This window comes from Falco biarmicus, chromosome 3 (assembly GCF_023638135.1).
Source record: "Falco biarmicus isolate bFalBia1 chromosome 3, bFalBia1.pri, whole genome shotgun sequence".
Classification (NCBI taxonomy): domain Eukaryota; kingdom Metazoa; phylum Chordata; class Aves; order Falconiformes; family Falconidae; genus Falco; species Falco biarmicus.
The window spans coordinates 31,403,642-31,421,622 of NC_079290.1; the positions used below are offsets into that span (position 1 = coordinate 31,403,642).

General features: G+C 44.1%; 1 protein-coding gene across 2 annotated transcripts in view; it reads left to right on the forward strand.

The window, feature by feature from the left end:
* GEM (GTP binding protein overexpressed in skeletal muscle) overlaps window positions 1-17,671 on the forward strand; it is a 32,978-nt gene extending 15,307 nt beyond the window's left edge. Inside the window, exons 1-5 of one of the 2 annotated variants that reach the window (XM_056333014.1) lie at window positions 8,786-8,961; window positions 10,470-10,812; window positions 13,990-14,066; window positions 14,550-14,754; window positions 16,398-17,671. In XM_056333014.1, the coding sequence (XP_056188989.1) occupies window positions 10,479-10,812; window positions 13,990-14,066; window positions 14,550-14,754; window positions 16,398-16,675 (894 nt within the window). In that variant the 5' untranslated portion in view covers window positions 8,786-8,961; window positions 10,470-10,478 and the 3' untranslated portion in view covers window positions 16,676-17,671. Of the gene's footprint in view, window positions 1-8,785; window positions 8,962-10,469; window positions 10,813-13,989; window positions 14,067-14,549; window positions 14,755-16,397 lie in introns of those variants that run through there. The other variant, XM_056333015.1, reaches the window with a different exon arrangement.
* Window positions 17,672-17,981: the final 310 nt, after the last annotated feature.

Genomic DNA, 17,981 nt, shown 5'->3' on the forward strand with positions numbered 1-17,981 from the left:
GGCCAGCAGCAGAGTGTTGCCAAGTACACTTAACAAGTTAATGAGTTATATGCAACATAAGGACAATAATAATCATGTGATTAATCAGAAAATAAACCAAAGGTGCCGTTGAAGACCTGCAAGGTGAGGGCAGTCAGCAGGGAGAATCCAGGGTAATGAAGGCAGTAGATATATCTGTCCTTTGTGTGAAGTGTGAGAAGCATCCAGGTATGTGTGTTGCACAGGTTTTGCTGAACCAGAAATGTGCAGGTATATGGGGCATGAGGTGTTCATCCCCATATGGATGTGGATCCCCTATCATATGGAACATGTGGACTTTCACTGCTGTTTTCCCTTTATGCAATTTGGACAGATTTTAAAATCTCAATTATGCTTGATTTTGACTTATTTTAAGGGTGACTTGTGATAGACACCAGTGTGAGAGGAGAGGGAGGCATCTCATAAGAGCAGATATTTGAAGATCAGGTAAGCTGTCAGAGTTTTTCCATGTGATCCTTTAATGAAAGAACATCTTGTCCCCTAAGGGTGCTGCTCATTTTAGCTTCACCTTTTCCTTAAGTTGTGAGCGAGGGAGAGGACAGGAGACAATTCAGCACCGAAGCCTACCTTAGCTGCTCTGCTGCCCCTTCTGAAGGGGTCCATTTCCCTCCACTGACTCACTGAGCCCAAGCTGCCCTTGAGAATACCCTGCTGATGGGGCGGAAATTCTGCAGGCAGCATTATACTGCCCAGCAGTGGTGGTGTAATTGCCAGCAGCATAGTCTTGGGGTCAGAAGTCAAACATATTTTCTCTGCCTTTTGCAATAGGATGTGTCTGGACTGTTCCCCCTCACGTCCCTCTTCATTAACTACGATATGTGTAATCATCTCAGTTCATGTTTGTGGTACGTTGAGTCTTACTTTACGATGCCACAGAACTGTTTAAAATCCGTCAGACCACGGCTGCAGAGAGCATGCAACGATGGCAGGGAGAGCGTGGCTGGGGAGCCGGCTCGCTCACTCTGCTGTCAGCCAGTTGTGAGCTACGTAGAACGGAGATTTGTAGAGCATCAACAATCAGATCTAGTTTATGAGTCATCCTAGAATTACGTTCCTTGGGCTTGTGAACTTTGAATTAGCTATTTTTCTTTTAGCTTCTACATCTGCCAGCCTGACCATTGATTAAACTTCCACCAGCACAGAGGATTTGTGAAACCCAGGGCTGTAGCTACTTCCACAGGCTTAAGAAATCAAAGCTTTTCCCTACCAGTATCCCTACCAGTATTTTTGGTTCACTGGAACCATGCATGTCAGGTGTGCAGCTTTGGAGCAGCTCACCTGAGAAATGGGCTTGAGCAACTGATGGACATTCCCTTTTCTAGCCACCTGTATCTTTGAATCGGTAGCACGCTCAGTGTCCTTAGTTTCATGAGAACAAGTCCTCCCCTATTAATGTGAAACTCTAGTAGCTTTCAGCATAAAAAATGCTCAGAAAGCATTGAATAATGTGTTAATTACCATGAAGAAGGAAAAATGTGTGTGACAGAGAACTTGCAGTCCGCTGCTTCTGAAAAGGACAGTGTTGTCCCACACATCACAGAGATGTACATTTTGCAGATGCATGATTGGCACTGGAGCACAATGAAGTGAAAGTTTTAAAGGTTCTGCCACCCATCAAAATTATTGATTTCAGTTAGTAGTGATGGCTTTTTTTGTTATGCCCAGCTCCTGTGTTTACTGCCTGCTTTCAAAATGAATACATTTTATTAAAACCATAGAGAGAAAGCAAGAGACAAAAAATTGGTGGTCGTAGAAGGTCACCCAGCAGCTTGAGCACAGACATACATGTGTGCATGTGCGTGTTCCAGCTAGAAAGCTTGAGAGGATCCTGCTGTAGCTGTGCCAGCCCTTTCTGGCTCCTGCAGGAACACAAGAGCTTTCAGTGCCAAGGAGCTGGCTTTGCAAAGCAAGACTGAAGCTGGCAGCATTGTAACTGCTGGCATTTTTTTGAGTATGCTTCCTGAAAAACATGCTGGCTGTGATCTTCCTTTCTCAGGAGGCTGGATGGATGGAACAGGATGTGTCCGTGGTGATGCATAGTGATAATACAAGTTGGCTTGCAGAAGCAGAGCAGAAAACTCCACAAGCCGTGCTCCCTTATGTATTAGTGACACTCGGTCAGTGTGGATGGCAACAGAAGTAATTCCTTCCCAGAAGTGTCCCAGCAGCTACTGGGAAAAGACCCCTGTTGCCATCCACACTGAACATGGCACATGTACTTGTTTCTCCAGGTTTGTGGCCAAGTTTCTTGTGCATTTATGCACCTCCTGTACTACAGCAGGATAGTTTTATTGAGTGTTGCATATGTCATGATTACATCTTAAACCTTGTCTTACTTATTGCCTGTCAAAAAAAGCACTGGTAAATATTTGCCTTCAGGCTGTTGTGGATTTCTTCATTTCATTTGACTGCCAATCTAGCTTTCAGGCAGCGCAGTTTCAGGCTAGCGTTAATGCAGAGAGACTCGTCTCCTTCTCTGTCTGGAGAGAGACATCTCTGTGATTCACACAACCTGTGTTAGATGAATCACCCTGGAGCTGCCTGGTTAACCCTGTCTGCTTCCCTCTGGGAATCAAGGCAAGTAGTCTAAATGAGGTGAAGTGAATCCTGCCTGCAGCACTCAGCGCTAGTTGTCCTGTTGTGAACACAGTACAACAGAGGTGAAGAACTGGATCTTCAAAAAGAAAATAATCAGCATATTCTCACTTACATGTTCATTTTCACATCTTACATTTTGGAAAACTGGAAAGTACGTGCTGAAAGACATGGGAGTAAAGCCCTGTAAATAAAAAGAGATGCCGTTGTTCAATTAAATAGACATTAATTATGCCTGACTGTGTAGAGCATCTCACTCAAAGGCATTTCGTATGGCTCCAATCAGCTTACAGTCTGATGCTGGAGAAAGCGTGTGTTTTGCTGATAAACATGAGCCCAGGAGCCAGAAAATCCAAACAAGACGGTGAATCACCAAGTAATCGCATGAAGCATCACTTTACTAGGTGCTGGTGTGGTGAGTGGGCAGCCAAACGCTGAACCAGGGGGACCGGATGGATGATACTGTAAACGGGGAAAGACAAGAGCCACCGGCTCCCTCCAAGCAGACCATATTTAGCTGTGGTTTTGTTACTTCCAGTTGTCTGTGCAGTAAAGAGAGCTGTGGGGTGGGGGGGGTGGGGGGTGGGGGGCCGGGGGGGATACAATGCCCCGACGCCATACTCCAGCTGTGGCCTGGGCTTTTGGAAGAAGAGCGTAGCTGCTTTACCCACCGGCATGTGTTGTGCATTTTTACACGCCACCTTTCTCCTGGTTCAGGTGTGAATAACAGCCTTGGCATGACCTCAGCTGAAACCGGTCTGGCCGAACTCAGCTCTGCCTTGGCCAAACCTCAACGATATGCCACCACCTTTCCTCAATGAGTGTGCCAAGTGGGTGTTGGGGCCCTGAGGGCACCCACAGCCCTGCCCAGCTTCCCAGGGCTCCCCCACCCTGTCCAGGACCTCATGTCAGCTCCTGCCCCAGTGGTGGGATTCCTCCACCCAGACAATAAGCCCAAAACACCTTTTAATGATGTCAAACCAGGAGCAGTTTTGCAAGCCAAGGTGGGTCAGAGAGCTCAGCGGTGCTCCGTTTCCATCCCAGGCAGGCTTGCTGTGTAGATAAACGTAATCAGGACCTCAAAGTCAGGCTCTGGCCACCACATACAATATTTTTAAAGTAAATTTGCTTTTATTGGCAGGCTTTTGAGGGCTTCCTTTGTATTTTTGTGTGAGTATGCCTGACTGTTGGTAGCTACTGTTGGTTGCACTTGCACCACAATGAAGAAGAAACTGCATTTGGAGAAAAAGACCTTTTTCTGGATCTCCCTTCAACATTTCTGAAGATCAGAGGCCCAGATTATTCTGCTGAGATTTCTAACCTACATTTTGCTAACGGAGAAGTTGCCTATCATTAAATTACCACCATGACTTAGTGCTATAAAATCAAGTTACTGAGATCTGTGAGGGCTGCAGCTGCAAAGGAGACCGTGGCTGCCAAATCTGATTGCACCGAGGACTGCAACATACCACAAAGATCCCAACTGCAAAAAATGGTCTGTGCTGGTGCCATTTGTCTGAAAGTTTTTTTAGCTCAGTATTCGAAGAACATTTATGGCTAGCTCACATCTTACTATTATTAGTATATTATGATTTTTTAATTTGCGTTGATTTCATTTGAAAAGCACATTTATTAATGTCATATATGACTTAATCCTGTTTCCTGGACAATTGTCGGCAGAATTCATTGATGTTATTCAGTGCAAGGGTGGCAAAGAGACAGTCTTTTTTCTAAGTAACTCCTACTGAAATAATTTGGTTTTGCCATTTGCTCTTTATCATTGTTCTTTTTTTCCCACAGCTGACGGTTTTTTAAATTGTTTTGCCTTTTCAGTTAACTAGACTAAAAAGTAACTTGTATTTTATTATGAACTGAACTGCATCCCTTCCTCTGGCTGCTCATTTCTCACCCTTTGCTGAGTATTAGACTGTGCTGGCTTAGTGCATTAATGCGGAAAATACACATTAGAGTCACCAAGGCTCTACAGCGCATGCATATGGAGCGCGCCCTCCTTTTGATACATCAGAATCCAGATTATCTACAAGTAATAGACTAATGAGGGGTTCTCTAATGAGGTAGCTGATTAAAGGCAATCCTATTCCCCAAGAGCTCTAATGCTGGCTTTCCCTGCTGTCTTGTGCACAAGGAGTACAGGTCAGTGCTTCTTCCCTATCCTTGTGCTCCATCACCAAAGGATCACGTTCTGCTTTTAGTGCCTAGTTAAAGAATTGTAAAAATGCTGCTGTGGTATGGGGGAAAAAAAGGTGGTGGAACAAATTCAATACCCCGTGCAAACAATTGCTGGGAACAGAGTCTACCAAATCTATTCCTCTGAAGGTAGCAGTGGCTTATTTTTAAGGGTGGGTTGGGGTGGGTGGGAAGGGCCGGCACTTTAAGGTGCTCTTGATTCTGTTTCCCTAAAAATAAATCCAAGTTTTATTATTCCTTAATTTCTGAGTGTCTTTCTCTGTCCCTTCCCCCACTTAAGACCCTCAGTAGTTCTCCTCAGGCACATAATCCTTCATTTCCCTACATCATACCTCTCAGTTTCAGACTATTTTATCCCTGGTACCTTTCTCACTCAGCATGAAACTTCCTACCTGGTCATTGGATGTGAAGCAGGAAAGGCAAAGACAAATCCATGGGCATGAGCTGACGTAAATAATTGCTACGGACCTAATGCAGCTTCATCGCACATGTATTTTTGCTTTTTTTTCTATACTCGCTCACGGAGCTGCAGGAACAGATGGTGACTGGAGCAGCTCCCCCGGGGCACACAGTAAACGGCTGGTATTCCCAGTGTGTCTGTACCATCCAGCCCAGCACTGTGCCTAGACCCGAACCCATTTCTGTCCCTAGCTGGTGTTACTGGTGGGGCTGAGAACTGCCAAGGGGCAGCCAGCACTGACAGATGTGAGAAACAAAATGTGAAATGCTGCAAATGTGAAATGAAGGTGTGCTCTCCTGCTAAATGCATGGGGAGAAAGTGCACTTTCAGACACTGTGCATTCCATTTCTAGTAAAATAAATCTGAAATTTGTTTTTCCTGCTTTGTTGAGTTTTTTTCCCCCTTGCATTTCCCTCCCCCTCCAAGTTGATTCAGATTCTCTCTATACACAACCCTTATGCCAGAAGGTGATTTGAGGAACTACTTTTGCCTTCATAGACATAAATACAAAATGGCTAATTAAGTGTCACTAAAAAATGCTGATGTTTTATATCCAATGGAAAATTTCTGTCTAATTGCTCTGGGCATCACCCGGTCTAATTGTAACTGTCTGGAGAAGGAATGCAGGGCTGTTACTCTGCGATGTTTACTTCATCCTGCTGCAGGGGGCATTCCTTTTAGACATGACTATTGAAGCAGAGAATGGATAAGATGGGTGAGAAGCAATCACTCTGAGTTTTAATATCGCACCAGGCAGTAACATCCAAGCGCTCATATGCTTTATGATGGCACGTGGCCTTGTGGTTTGTGTCTCCTTGTGCCTGTGCCTCAGGCAGGCTGGGTTGCAGAGGTGTGGACTAGCAGAGAGTGCAAGAGGGCTGAGGAGACCAGGGCTGCATCAGCCTCCATCAGTCTACGAGGTGGCATTTGGAAATCCAAGCCTACAGTCAGGCCTGTTGAGAAAGGCTCAGTTCACCTATTTCATCAATCAACCCGCTGTTATCCCTTGCAAGGAGGCTGGAAACACTGTACCTCTCCCCAGATTTGAAAGAAAGTAAGGAAAAGTTTTCCCCACAGATATATAGTGATTGAAATTCATGAATGCTGATAGCGTTCCCTGAGGAACAAGAGCTCTTCGTCATGTGGAGGCAGGCAGTAGTACAGAATGGGACCTGAAGAGTTAATTGTGCAGTTGGAAAACAAGAATAGGCTTGGAAGAGGCAGAACAAAGGAAAACACACGTGCAAGTTTCTCAAGTGCAAGTGCTTCATGCCATGGTCGGGACAACCCTTATGGATGGCTTTATAGAAGAGATATATTGTGCGGTTGCTGGAGAGCTGCGTTTTCTTTGTCTGCCTTGAATTTTATGAAGAGCATATGGAAGATGATGTCTAGCCATTCCTAATCTAACACTAACTGTAACTAAACACAAAGGCTTTTCTGACTTTGGTTTATTTCTGCTGTCTGCGCTTTCTGCTATGATATGTAATAAACAGTCAGATGAGTTGTCAGAGCCTACAGTTCTGCTGAGATCAATCTGGCCGTAATTCTCTCCAGTCCTGCTGTGGGCAGGTTTGTCTCTTTTATCCGTGGTGACAAATTCTGGACAACTTGAAGAGACCTAAGTGAACCTGAGGTGCAGAGCACAGCACTCCAACAACTCGCTCACCTTCATGATTTCCAGCATGTTTCAAAAAACAGGAACAACTTCAGCTGAGTATGCTGACATCTTTTTGCAAACCGCTGGCCATGCCATAAATCTTCCCTGACAGAGATATTGTTGCGTTTTGTGCAGTAAGTATTAAAAGCCATTCTGCACATCCTATGCAGAGGGACATGGCACTTGGTGCTCCTTGGGATTATCACTCAGCAGCAGAGTCTCGGTGCCTGATGTGTGAGAGACAGGTGAGGTGGAGATGCAGGATGAGGGCCAGTTCAGCTGCTGCCAAGCACTGAAACACAGGTGAAGGAGAATCAGGACATATTTTCGCTCAGTTCTCCCCTTGGTAGTTCTGAATAATTTCTATGTACATTGATGAGTGCCTATTACTTTTGGAAAAGCTCCTGGCTCTTCAAACTTAAGAATGGGCTCAGGAGGTCCCTGAAAATCCCCGTGAAAGATATAGGAATGCAATAAAGCCGAAGGGGAAACCAAGCAGATTTCAGTTGAAGAATTTTGCAAAGGTCTGCTTTTTCAGGGGAAACCCAATTATTTTTACAGTGGAGGAACGTGAAATAAGTGCTAGGCTGCAATCATAGCAAGAGGTGTTCTTTTCTGCATATCATTGCTCCCTTTAATAAAGGTACATTGTCAGTTAAAGATTTGCTTGCCTGTAGCAAAAAGGGTGAGAAGAATGGGCTCATGAAAATTTTTTTTTCCCTGCTCAGAAACAAAGTTGTTCAGACTTCCTACAGGCTGAATAAGAATTAGTCACCTATTAGATTTAGGGGCTGATAGAGTAACTAGGAGATTGTAAATATAAAGGAAAGGGCTTGGTTCTGAGCTCTTCATAGTTAATCCAGAGTCTGGATAATTGAAAGCTAACTATAGAGTTTCTATATACTTTTATATAAGTTGTGGTACCCCTACTGAGTAGTTCTGTATAAGTTTATTACTCTTCATTTGTTAATCAAGAAGTATTTTGCATATGTTGTTAGAAGTGTCACCTAGTGGCACACATTACAGTTTTTAATATATTTTTCCTTCTGGCAAAATTTCTTTTCTCAATGAGCTATGAAACTATACAAATTTAAGGAGCAGACTTTGGGTTTGTGGCAGGTACACTATGTATCTGATCCTGTGGACAGTATCAGCTCTGTGCTACTCTGACTTTATGCAGACTTGGTGTGTTCTGACGCATCTTTGCCACCATCCAGCTGCAGTAGCACTGAATTTGTAGCTGGATGTTTTTTCAAGCCCTTGCTAGTAAAGGGTTGCAGCAGAAGTGAGAGCTCATTATGCAGTTCAGGAAACTGGGTCACTTTGGAGTCACTTGGAGGCTGACAGAGAAAAATAGGATTGTAAATATTAGAGCTTTTTTCTAAAAAAAAAACCAAAACAAAACAGAATAATATTCCTACTTTTAAGATAATTCCAAAATAATATTCAGATATTTTATTCCGGACAAACGCTTTGCCCAGCAGGAGGTTAAGTGTATTTTGCAGACAGAGAACGTAATAAATTTACAGCAATTTATGCATTAATGAAACATTTCATTTTTTAATCAGCATTAGTTTTGATAACATTTGAATGAAAAACAGAGTGGGGTGAAATGGCATCTATTATTCTGGGTTTTTTTCGCTTTCCTGTTTTCATCATGCAACAACCAAACGTGTTTATTTTACTGGCAATATTAAGACAATCATATGATTTTGAGTAAGTCTTTTGAGATTGTTTGCAACTTTTTGCTCTTCTGCATGTCTGCTTCCTCCCAGCTGGGGGCTGGCTGTTGTATGGAAAGGCCAACCACGTCACGGAAAAGCCCTGTCTCTGATCAGATGGGCTTAATATAAACCAGGTTTGCCGAGAAAGAATTAAAGAGGCAGCCCCAAAGCAGGAGAGGATTTACTTCGGCAGAGCAGCTGAGTGTGCTGCAGCCCGCTGAGGGAGAAGGGTCGTGCCAGCGAGGGACCCTGCTGCTCGGAGGAGCCTGGCAGAAGTAAGGCAGCGCTGGTTCGGACACAGGCTGTTACTGTTGGTGCTAGAGACTCAGGCGGCTAAATGCAACCCAGGGAATCAAAACTAGTTTGAACTCGGAATGTAGTGTGTGACAGGGACTCGTCTGGCTTTGTTTAATGAAGGATGAAAACGTGTTAGGGGTGAATTTGTAACATGTTCATGTTTCTGACGGTTTAGTGAGTGACTGTTAGTTGCAGGTTGTGAGTTAGGCGCTGTTGTTTGAACCGGAGCTGTTTTTTCTCATCTGGTCTTTTCAGTGGGGTAACTGCAAGGAAAAAAATCCACCGCAGTAAATATTTCATTTTGTTTTTGAAGCCGCCTTTGCTTGGTTTGCAATTTCTAATTTAGATATATTTCTTACTGACAACGTTACTGTGACTAGGAACATGCAAAGGATCTTGTTTTGCCCCTAAGTGCTGCACATCGCAGAGAAAACGTTGCGTATGTGGAAGTAAGTTCAGACAGGGTGTGCTTTTTCTGTGTATTCGTCCCATGTCCTGCTGTGCATTTATTCACAGAAGTTTTCCGTTTTGTGTGAAGAGGAATAATAATTTGTGTTGTTTTCGTGCTTTGCTGTACTCTTTTTCATTCACCACCTATTATTCAGGTTTCAAAGAGGTCAGGTGCATGTTACGGACAATTATCCTATTTACTAATAAGGAGAAGAGAGCCGAGAAACATCAGATAGAAGGCGAAAAGCAAAATGTCTAAATAACTGTCACTTTGGGAAGTGGAATGCATCAAAGTAACTTTCCTAAAAATGGTAGCTGTTGGCTCGTGAGAATGACATCACTGTCCTCTGCCTCCAAGCAAGGCAAAATAGAGTTTGCTGAGTGAAAGGTAGTTAAGAGCCATGTTTAGATAAGAAGAGTGAACCTATCTAGCTGATTGTGCAGTAAATGAAGTTAATGATTTAATACCTGTGAATTTATGAGCTTTTTCTCCCATTGCTGCCTCCTAAAGCAGCTAGAACCTGCACAATGTGAAAGATGCTGTACGTCCAGCTGCATTGGGAGTCCGAGGCAACTCGGACCAGTGCCTCTGTTTGCCCCCCGTTATGCACAAAGGATGAGGAGCCGTATCTGTAGGTGCTGCCTGTACTGTAGGGTGCCCTTCAGCAGGGGTCTAGCTCTTGTGTAGGACAGCTCTGGTGAATGCTGCCCCTTCCTTCTCCTCCTGGGACACAGAACACAGCAATGCCTCGCCCTTTCCAGGGCTGAGCTACACCTAGCACAGCCATGAGCTTGTAAAGGCTAAACAATGATAGAACTTAGCACATGAGGGTGGTATGATCCTGAGGAAACAGCCTCTGACTCACTATGTCGTGTACCAGCAACTACAAAAGTGCAGAAAGTCTAATTTTTCTTTTGTTGTATACTAGATCCCTATAGAAAAGCAGGATGTGCTGCCTTGAAGTTAATAAAAGAGCGTTAATGCATTTCTAAATGTTTTATGGGTAACACTTATGATTTCCCTGTTTCTCACTAGGGGTAAAAAATGACCCTTAACAACGTTACCATGCGTCGCACCCACAACAGCAGCCTGCAGCAGCAGCAGCAGCGATGGAGCATCCCTGCTGATGGGAAGAATCTGCTGGTCCAGAAAGACTCCAATGAGTACAACCCGCAGAAGCGATACACCATCAATCCCGATGAATATTACAGAAGGAGCTGGTCCTCAGAGTCATCTGACTCTGTCATCTCCTCTGAGTCTGGCAGCAATTGCTACCGGGTGGTGCTGATCGGGGAGCACGGTGTAGGCAAGTCCTCGCTAGCCAACATCTTTGCAGGGGTGCATGACAGTATTGACAGCGACTGTGAGGTGCTGGGAGGTAGGTCGTTATGTCCCAGAGTGTTTGTGTGTGTTTGCAATCAGCTCTGCCAGTAGTAATTGGCACAGAAAAACAGAAAGACCATTTAGTCAGAAACTGAGCTAACAAACATTTGGATCTGATCATCAAAACTGATTCAACTCATGCATCTCTCTAAAGAAAACAAAAAAGCAAAATGAGTAAGCTACTCACCACAATGACTGAAAGCTTCTGAGAGAGAACAATTCAGATTCCCATGCTATTTCATTCCAAAATACCTGTTGGAAGCTGCCTCATTCCTGCCTGTGATAATGCTACACAAGCGGCTGGTTCAGCTTTCATGCTGGTCCAACATTTGTGTCACTGCTGGCTCCATGCTGCTGACTCCAGCTTTCTATGGGGGAGAGAAAACAACTAAAGGTCCTCATGGTCTACAAGAATAAAAGGCTTAGAAACAGTATATAAAGAAAAATAGAAAAGCCACTGCCGAGTCCTTCAGTCACCTCCAAAGTATTTAACATTAGAAGGCATCTCAGCTTTTCTGTATAAACACATTGCCTCAGCGTAGGCTGTGTGGAGTTTAAGTAAAATATATTTCCTCCTCATTTCATGTTACTTGCACAGCATGGGTTCCCCCAGGGGAAAACCAGATAAAGGTCCTTCAGCAGTATAGGAAAATTTCTATTGCCCAAACAGGGGGAAAAGGCACAAGCTGTAGGGTTTTCTTTGATGCTTCCCCCTTGCTATCTTCCTCTACTTTGTCTGGAATTGCAAAGCATCCTTTAATCCCAAAGATCAGATCATGCAGAAGGTGAAGCTGTGGCACCAAGCGCTGAGCTATACTGTGTGCAAGATGTTGATGTGGAAGGGTGGTGCTGCAACAGAAAGCTGCTGTGGTCCTAAGGAGGCAGACACTGTCCCTGTCGGAGGACAAGCAGTTTACAAGCTGGTTTTGCTCGTCACTGTGCAGGACTGTCCTCATCTCTCCCGTATCTCTCCCCTCTCCTGCCTGCTCTCCCTTGGTGCGATGGGGCCAGCGCTAGCACAGAGAGTTTCTGGGCTTCTGTTCCAACCCTCAGTAGAACACAGGCAGGACAACCTTTTGTGTCTTTAACTCTCCAGTTAGGAGACATTTTGACCAGGATTTAATACAGCCAGCATCAGGAAGGTTGGACCCATATTTTCCTTGCTTGCTGTCAGACTCGGGGCGGAGATCTTTGTGCCTTTGGGGAATCTGAAGTTCCCCATGGTGCAGTCACTCTGAATCAGTTATCCAGGTGTGCTTTGTCTTCGGCTTCTACCACTAGCTCTTCCCATAATACTACCAGCTCCTTGGCCTGGACTATCTCTGATAAAAGTTTTACTAGTGCTACACAAGCTAACTAGAGTAGGACCCTTGAGCAAACAGTCAAAAGTGCAGCTGATTTGCTTTGCGCGTCCGTCAGACAGTTTTCTTTTCCATGCGCAGCTGTATGGGTTCCTCTTTCCTTTGCACTTCCAGAAATATTGCCCAGAGTGTAGGAGGGACAGATTTTCAAGACCAGCTCTGCTGAGGTATTGGAAAACTTGCTATTGTTGTATATCTCCTTTTTTAGTCCCAGTTTTGAAATAAGCATGAAATGAACTAATTTCTCACTTTCAGTGTGTTTTATAGTCTATGGAGGTTCCTTAGGATTGACTAAGGTGCAAATCAGTGCTGAATATGACCATTTGGACATAATATTTTTAAGGAGAGTGATTTGTAGCCTCTCCATGCGTAACAGAGTGGAGGAGTCCTCTGGATGTTGTCCTCTGGTCTGTGTGGAGCTTGTTCTCATGCAGATGCTTGATCAGTTGAAGAAACTAGTCTCCAAACTCCAACTTGCAAACTGGAAACTTTATTACAAGAGAGGACGGTTTCATGGTGGCCAAATCACAGAGGGAGGGCAGCTGCTTTTACAGACAGGCTTTGCTATTGACTGTAAGATTAAGCTAACTCATGGACACAAATGTCATGCTATTGGGCCTGCAAGGGAAACTGCTCCTATTGATTAGCTCTGGCTTTTTAATCTTCCCACTTTAAGCTGCATCAAGCCTGGGCTTGTTTTGATTTTATTTTAAATGTGCAATGTTTTTGGCTCATAATCATAGTTTGGCTCAATATCTTTTGCATGGGTGTAGCATGATTCCTGGCTTCGAGGAAAGGGTCTGGTTATAACTCAGGGGAAAGTTCACCCCATTAATGCCCAGCAGAAGTTTTATGAGGCAAGGGTTGAGACACGGTCCTGTCTACAAACGTGGTTGGGACAGACCCCTTAAACACTGCAGTGAGAGGGGTGGTACGCTCAGAAGCCCTCAGCCTGGCATTTTTCGCTGACCAGCAATGCAAGACTAGAGATGGGTCCAAACCCCTTACCGCTCACCCAAATGTCCCCAGGTTTGGGGAAAAGAAGGAAGATTAGTATCTGAAGCAGAAGCCAGAGCGAGATATCAGAGCAAGAGTTGATTGAAACTGTGAGTGGGAACAGCCCCCCTGATCCAAGCAGAATTTTGTCACATGGCATTTATAACCTAGGTATGCATTTTTGTGGCCTTGGTCCAAAATAACTGAACTTCTGTGGTGTGTTGATTCTTTTGTTTTTTGACATCAAAGGTAATGTGGAAAACTGTGAAATGGGAGAGAACTAGGACACAGCAGAAGTCTCTCTCTCTGAAACTCAACAGCTTTTGTCTCACAACCCCCTGTCATCATTGCTGGGTAGGCTGTTAGCTGTATTGCTCTCAGCAGCAGTGACTGTTCACCCGTAAACTGTCCCTGCTAAAGTGAAAGCAAATATTTTCCATTACTCAGCCTCGCTGGACTCTGCTGCTCCCATGGGGCAAATGTTCAGCCTTTGGTTATTTCTTCCACTGGTTCTATTTTCTCTCTCCCACATCAGATGAAGAGAATATCAGCCAAAGTAATGAACATTTCGTTTCCTGATCTTTCAGCCTCCTTCATCTATCATGGAAAGTAAGACAACCAGTAATGAACAGAGGGCAGGTCCAGTGCTGATGGAAATGAGGAAAGAACTGAATGTGAGCCAGCATAAAATCTGGCTCAATAACTTTAACTGTGAACAAATTATACATATTCAACTGCTGGTTTTTTTGTAACGTACATGACGCCACAAGTTCATATACTACCAACCTTATCTACCTTTCTGCTTTTCTTTCCAGAAGACACATATGAAAGAACCCTGATGGTGGATGGCGAAAGTGCAACCATTATACTGCTGGACATGTGGGATAATAAGGTACTTTAATTTGTTCTAGTCAAATGCCAAAAGAAAAGTGCTTATGAATGACTGCTAATATCAAAAGTAGGTATCTTTGGGGAAAGAAAGTAGGTGTTTTCCTTATTTCAACATCAGGGAAAAAACAGGATTAACCCCAGCCCCGCACCAAGCCAAACATGCCTAAGGGCTGTCTCTGCAGTGTAAGCCTGAGCAGCGCAAGCCTTCTTTATTTTTTTAATGATAAAACAAGACATTCAAGCCGTTTTCCAGACGATGTTCCATTCCAGTTTAAAGCCAGCACAATTAATTATTTGGGGTGAGTTTTGCCCTCCTTTGTGGTGAAGTATTCATACCATCACCACATTGGAATTGCTTTTAGTATAACTGTGATTCAAACCATACCCGTTACAGTTACAGCAGGAATGTATTTGGATTGAATGTATTGGACATGAGCACAATCTGCTCTGGGCATAACGATGTCTGACCATATCATCTGAACAGCGTGAAGGAGAATGGATTCGAGACCACTGCATGCAAGTGGGAGACGCATATTTGATTGTCTACTCCATCACAGACCGAGCAAGCTTTGAGAAGGCCTCCGAACTCAGAATACAGCTCCGCAGGGCACGCCAGAAAGAAGATATCCCCATTATTTTGGTTGGCAACAAAAGCGACCTTGTCAGGTGCCGTGAAGTTTCAGTGGCAGGTAAGGAAAATGATAAGCACAAACCCAACATAAACGTCGAGTCATCTAGTAGCTTTGGAACAAACTGCAGAGCTCTGGCTGAGGGAGTACGCTGTGATCAGGACTGGGCAATAAAAGAGCAATAAAACAACAGAGGACTGGAACAGAGGGCAGAGGACTGGGAGGGGTCTGCCAGGTCCTTAAGCCTCCCTTGGCAATGCTGTTACGTGTCAGATAATCTCTTTCCTAAATTTATTAAGTACTGCCATAAAAGCAGCTTAAATTTCTTCCCTTCCAGCTCTTAGTGTAAGACACTGCAGTATGTGATTTCTCTGGTAACTGAAAACTCTTTGGATTTCCAATATATGTTTATGCATAACAAGTTCAACCTCCTTTATTCTGCTGCCAAAGATTATGCCTTTTTTATAACCAGTTCTCTGTCCTCCCTGAGAAATTAAAATTCCCTCTCATCCTTTGCTCTGCTAGTCTGGGCAGGGACTGTGCAGCCTTTCAGGAAAGGTCTCCTTGCTGCCTTGGTTTGGGATGCTAAACCGGCCCTCCTTCTGCTGCACGCGAATGAATAACCGCTGAGCCCGTGCACAGGAATGGGGAGACTGCCGGGCAAGCTGCTGCTGGCTCTCAGTGTCTGCAGTCAGTAATATCTCTTCTTGGAGAGTCTTCCCTGAGGCTTAGGTGACACAACATAATACACAGTGATACATTAGATGATCTCATCTTGGTCCATCAGAAATATGGGTTCCTCTGCTCGGTGTTTTCTTCTCTCTCTGTTCTACTCCTTTATTTTCCAGCTGAGCTAGACACCTTTTTTTCACTGGAGGTGTGCACAGTTCCTCTGGCTCCTGGTACAGTTGTCCCAAGTGAAGAGTTTGAACTGGTGAGCTCATCAGGAGCCCAGGGACGCCTATTTGCCTTCTCATTCCTCTCCGCCCCACCTGAAAAATTGTTTTGAAAGACGGCAGGCGCATTCATGTCACTTTAGTCATCCTGGAAATGACTTCACAGCAAGTCAGAAGATAGAATAAATTGCCTTGTGTGTGAAAGACAGCTGTCAGGTTTAGTCTAGGCTCACGTAATTAAGCACCAGAACTATGATTTCAGATGTACCTCTAAAGCTACAGACAAAGTTCTGCCTTTATTTAAGAGTTTTGTACATGTGTCTGTTCACACCAAAGCTGCTACTGCCCCAAGACCCTGGTTTACACCCATGACCTCCCGTGGGGGAGGACCAGGCGCTGTCTCCTGTGCTGTGCTGTGAGCCTGGAGGGTGCTGTCACCACCCTTTAATGCAACTTGAGGGAGTCTGCCCATGAGATGACGAGGTGTTTTTGAGTCACCACTGAATTGTCAGCCTTCAGTGTCTTGGCTCAAGTTGGTCAGCCCCAGCTCCCTTCACAGCCGACAGCGAGGGCTGGGCTTTTCCAGGAGGGGATTGACCCCCCCCTCGCTGGGAAGGCAGTGTGACACAGAGCAGATGAATCACGGGTTAGTGGGCAGCATCAAGTGATTAAAGACTTATCTGTGCCTATATTAGGCTGGAGGAATTCCCCCGGTGACGCTGGCTCCCCGCACACGGCAGCCGGCGGCCTCTTTGCCTCCCCCTGGCTTGTGATGCCTCGTGACATATCCACCTTGCAATTTTGCAGAGGGACGAGCCTGCGCTGTCGTGTTTGACTGCAAGTTCATCGAGACCTCGGCAGCTGTGCAGCACAATGTGAAAGAGCTGTTTGAAGGCATCGTGCGGCAAGTCCGACTCCGGAGGGACAGCAAGGAAAAGAACGAGAAGCGGCTGGCGTACCAGAAACGGAGAGAGAGCATCCCCAAGAAAGCCAGGCGGTTTTGGGGCAAAATAGTTGCCAAGAACAACAAGAACATGGCCTTCAAACTCAAATCCAAGTCTTGCCATGACCTATCGGTACTTTAAGAACGCTGGACTCTGCCAAAGCTTGTGGCATTTTGTGGACATGATCTAACTATGTCGTGGGACAATCAATCAATCTATATTAGATTGGGCTATCAAAGTGACTTAGGTTCACAGTCGTGATTGTGGTGATACGTGCTGGCATAAGAACAGCACAGTGCATGGAAATATCTCTCTTCCTTTTTTTTTCTTTTTTTTTTTTTTTTGTCAGTAGTTTTAAAAGAAAAGTATAGACCAGAACGACCCAAAGTTATGCTGGGAAGCGTTCTGGAATATACCTGTTCTTTACCCTCTCACCTTTGGGTAATAATGTAAGAATCTTGAACTGTCATGACTTGGGAAGTGAATACTACACTCTTTACTCTTTCTCCTTTATATTATTATTTCTTTTTTAAAACTGTGTAAAGAATTGAGGAACTGACTGGGGATCGGTCCTTTGCCAGTTGGCTGGTCACGCTTGAGCACTCACAGCTGAAAAACCTGCATTTTGGTAGAATAGCCACCAAGACACTTGGTTGTTTTTCTTGTTTTGTTTTTGATGGTGGTTTTTTTATTTTATTTTATTTCAAGGATTGGTTTCAATGAGTTTACACATCTCTTACTTTAAAAATATTTAAGGAAAATTCTTATAATCAAATAATTTTTCCTCTCATATTTTCTTATTATGCGACTTCAAAAATCATAGTAAAATTAAAATTAAAGTGCAAGTTGTATCAAAGTGCATCAAGTGCAGGATGCTAAACCTTTATAAATCACCTGAGCTTTTTTAAGAAACCACATGGACTTCTCGTATCCAGCCTTGGCCTTTCTCTACGCCAGAGCTATGCAGTATTTATTGTTGCGCAAAATAACAAGCATTTTAATGTTGAGGGGAAATGTATTTATTACCAAGTTTCTTAAAAGAATAATGTTAATTTTATTACTGTTTTCTATCTAATATCTTTTTTCAGATATGCAAGTTTTTACTTACATGCCTTGTAATAAAATAAATAAAATATATGACTGCCTTTGAGCCTCAGTGGGAAATCCCTAAGAATTTTTCAAGTTGAGAAAATCTTTTGGGTGCTGGGCAAGATTGCTACATGAAAAGTACAGTGAGGATTCCTTACATCTCTGAACACAGGCTACTTAGCAACCTAGGTTTATAAACCAAGAATCACCCAGAGCCCCAAAGCTATGAGTGCACAGTATCCCTCATGAGCAAATGGGGTTGTGGTAGCAGAGAAAAAAATGAATCACTCCTAAAAACAGTATTTGGCCTTCAGCCTGAAAACACTTTAGAGATTTAGATAAGTACTGTCACCCCGAT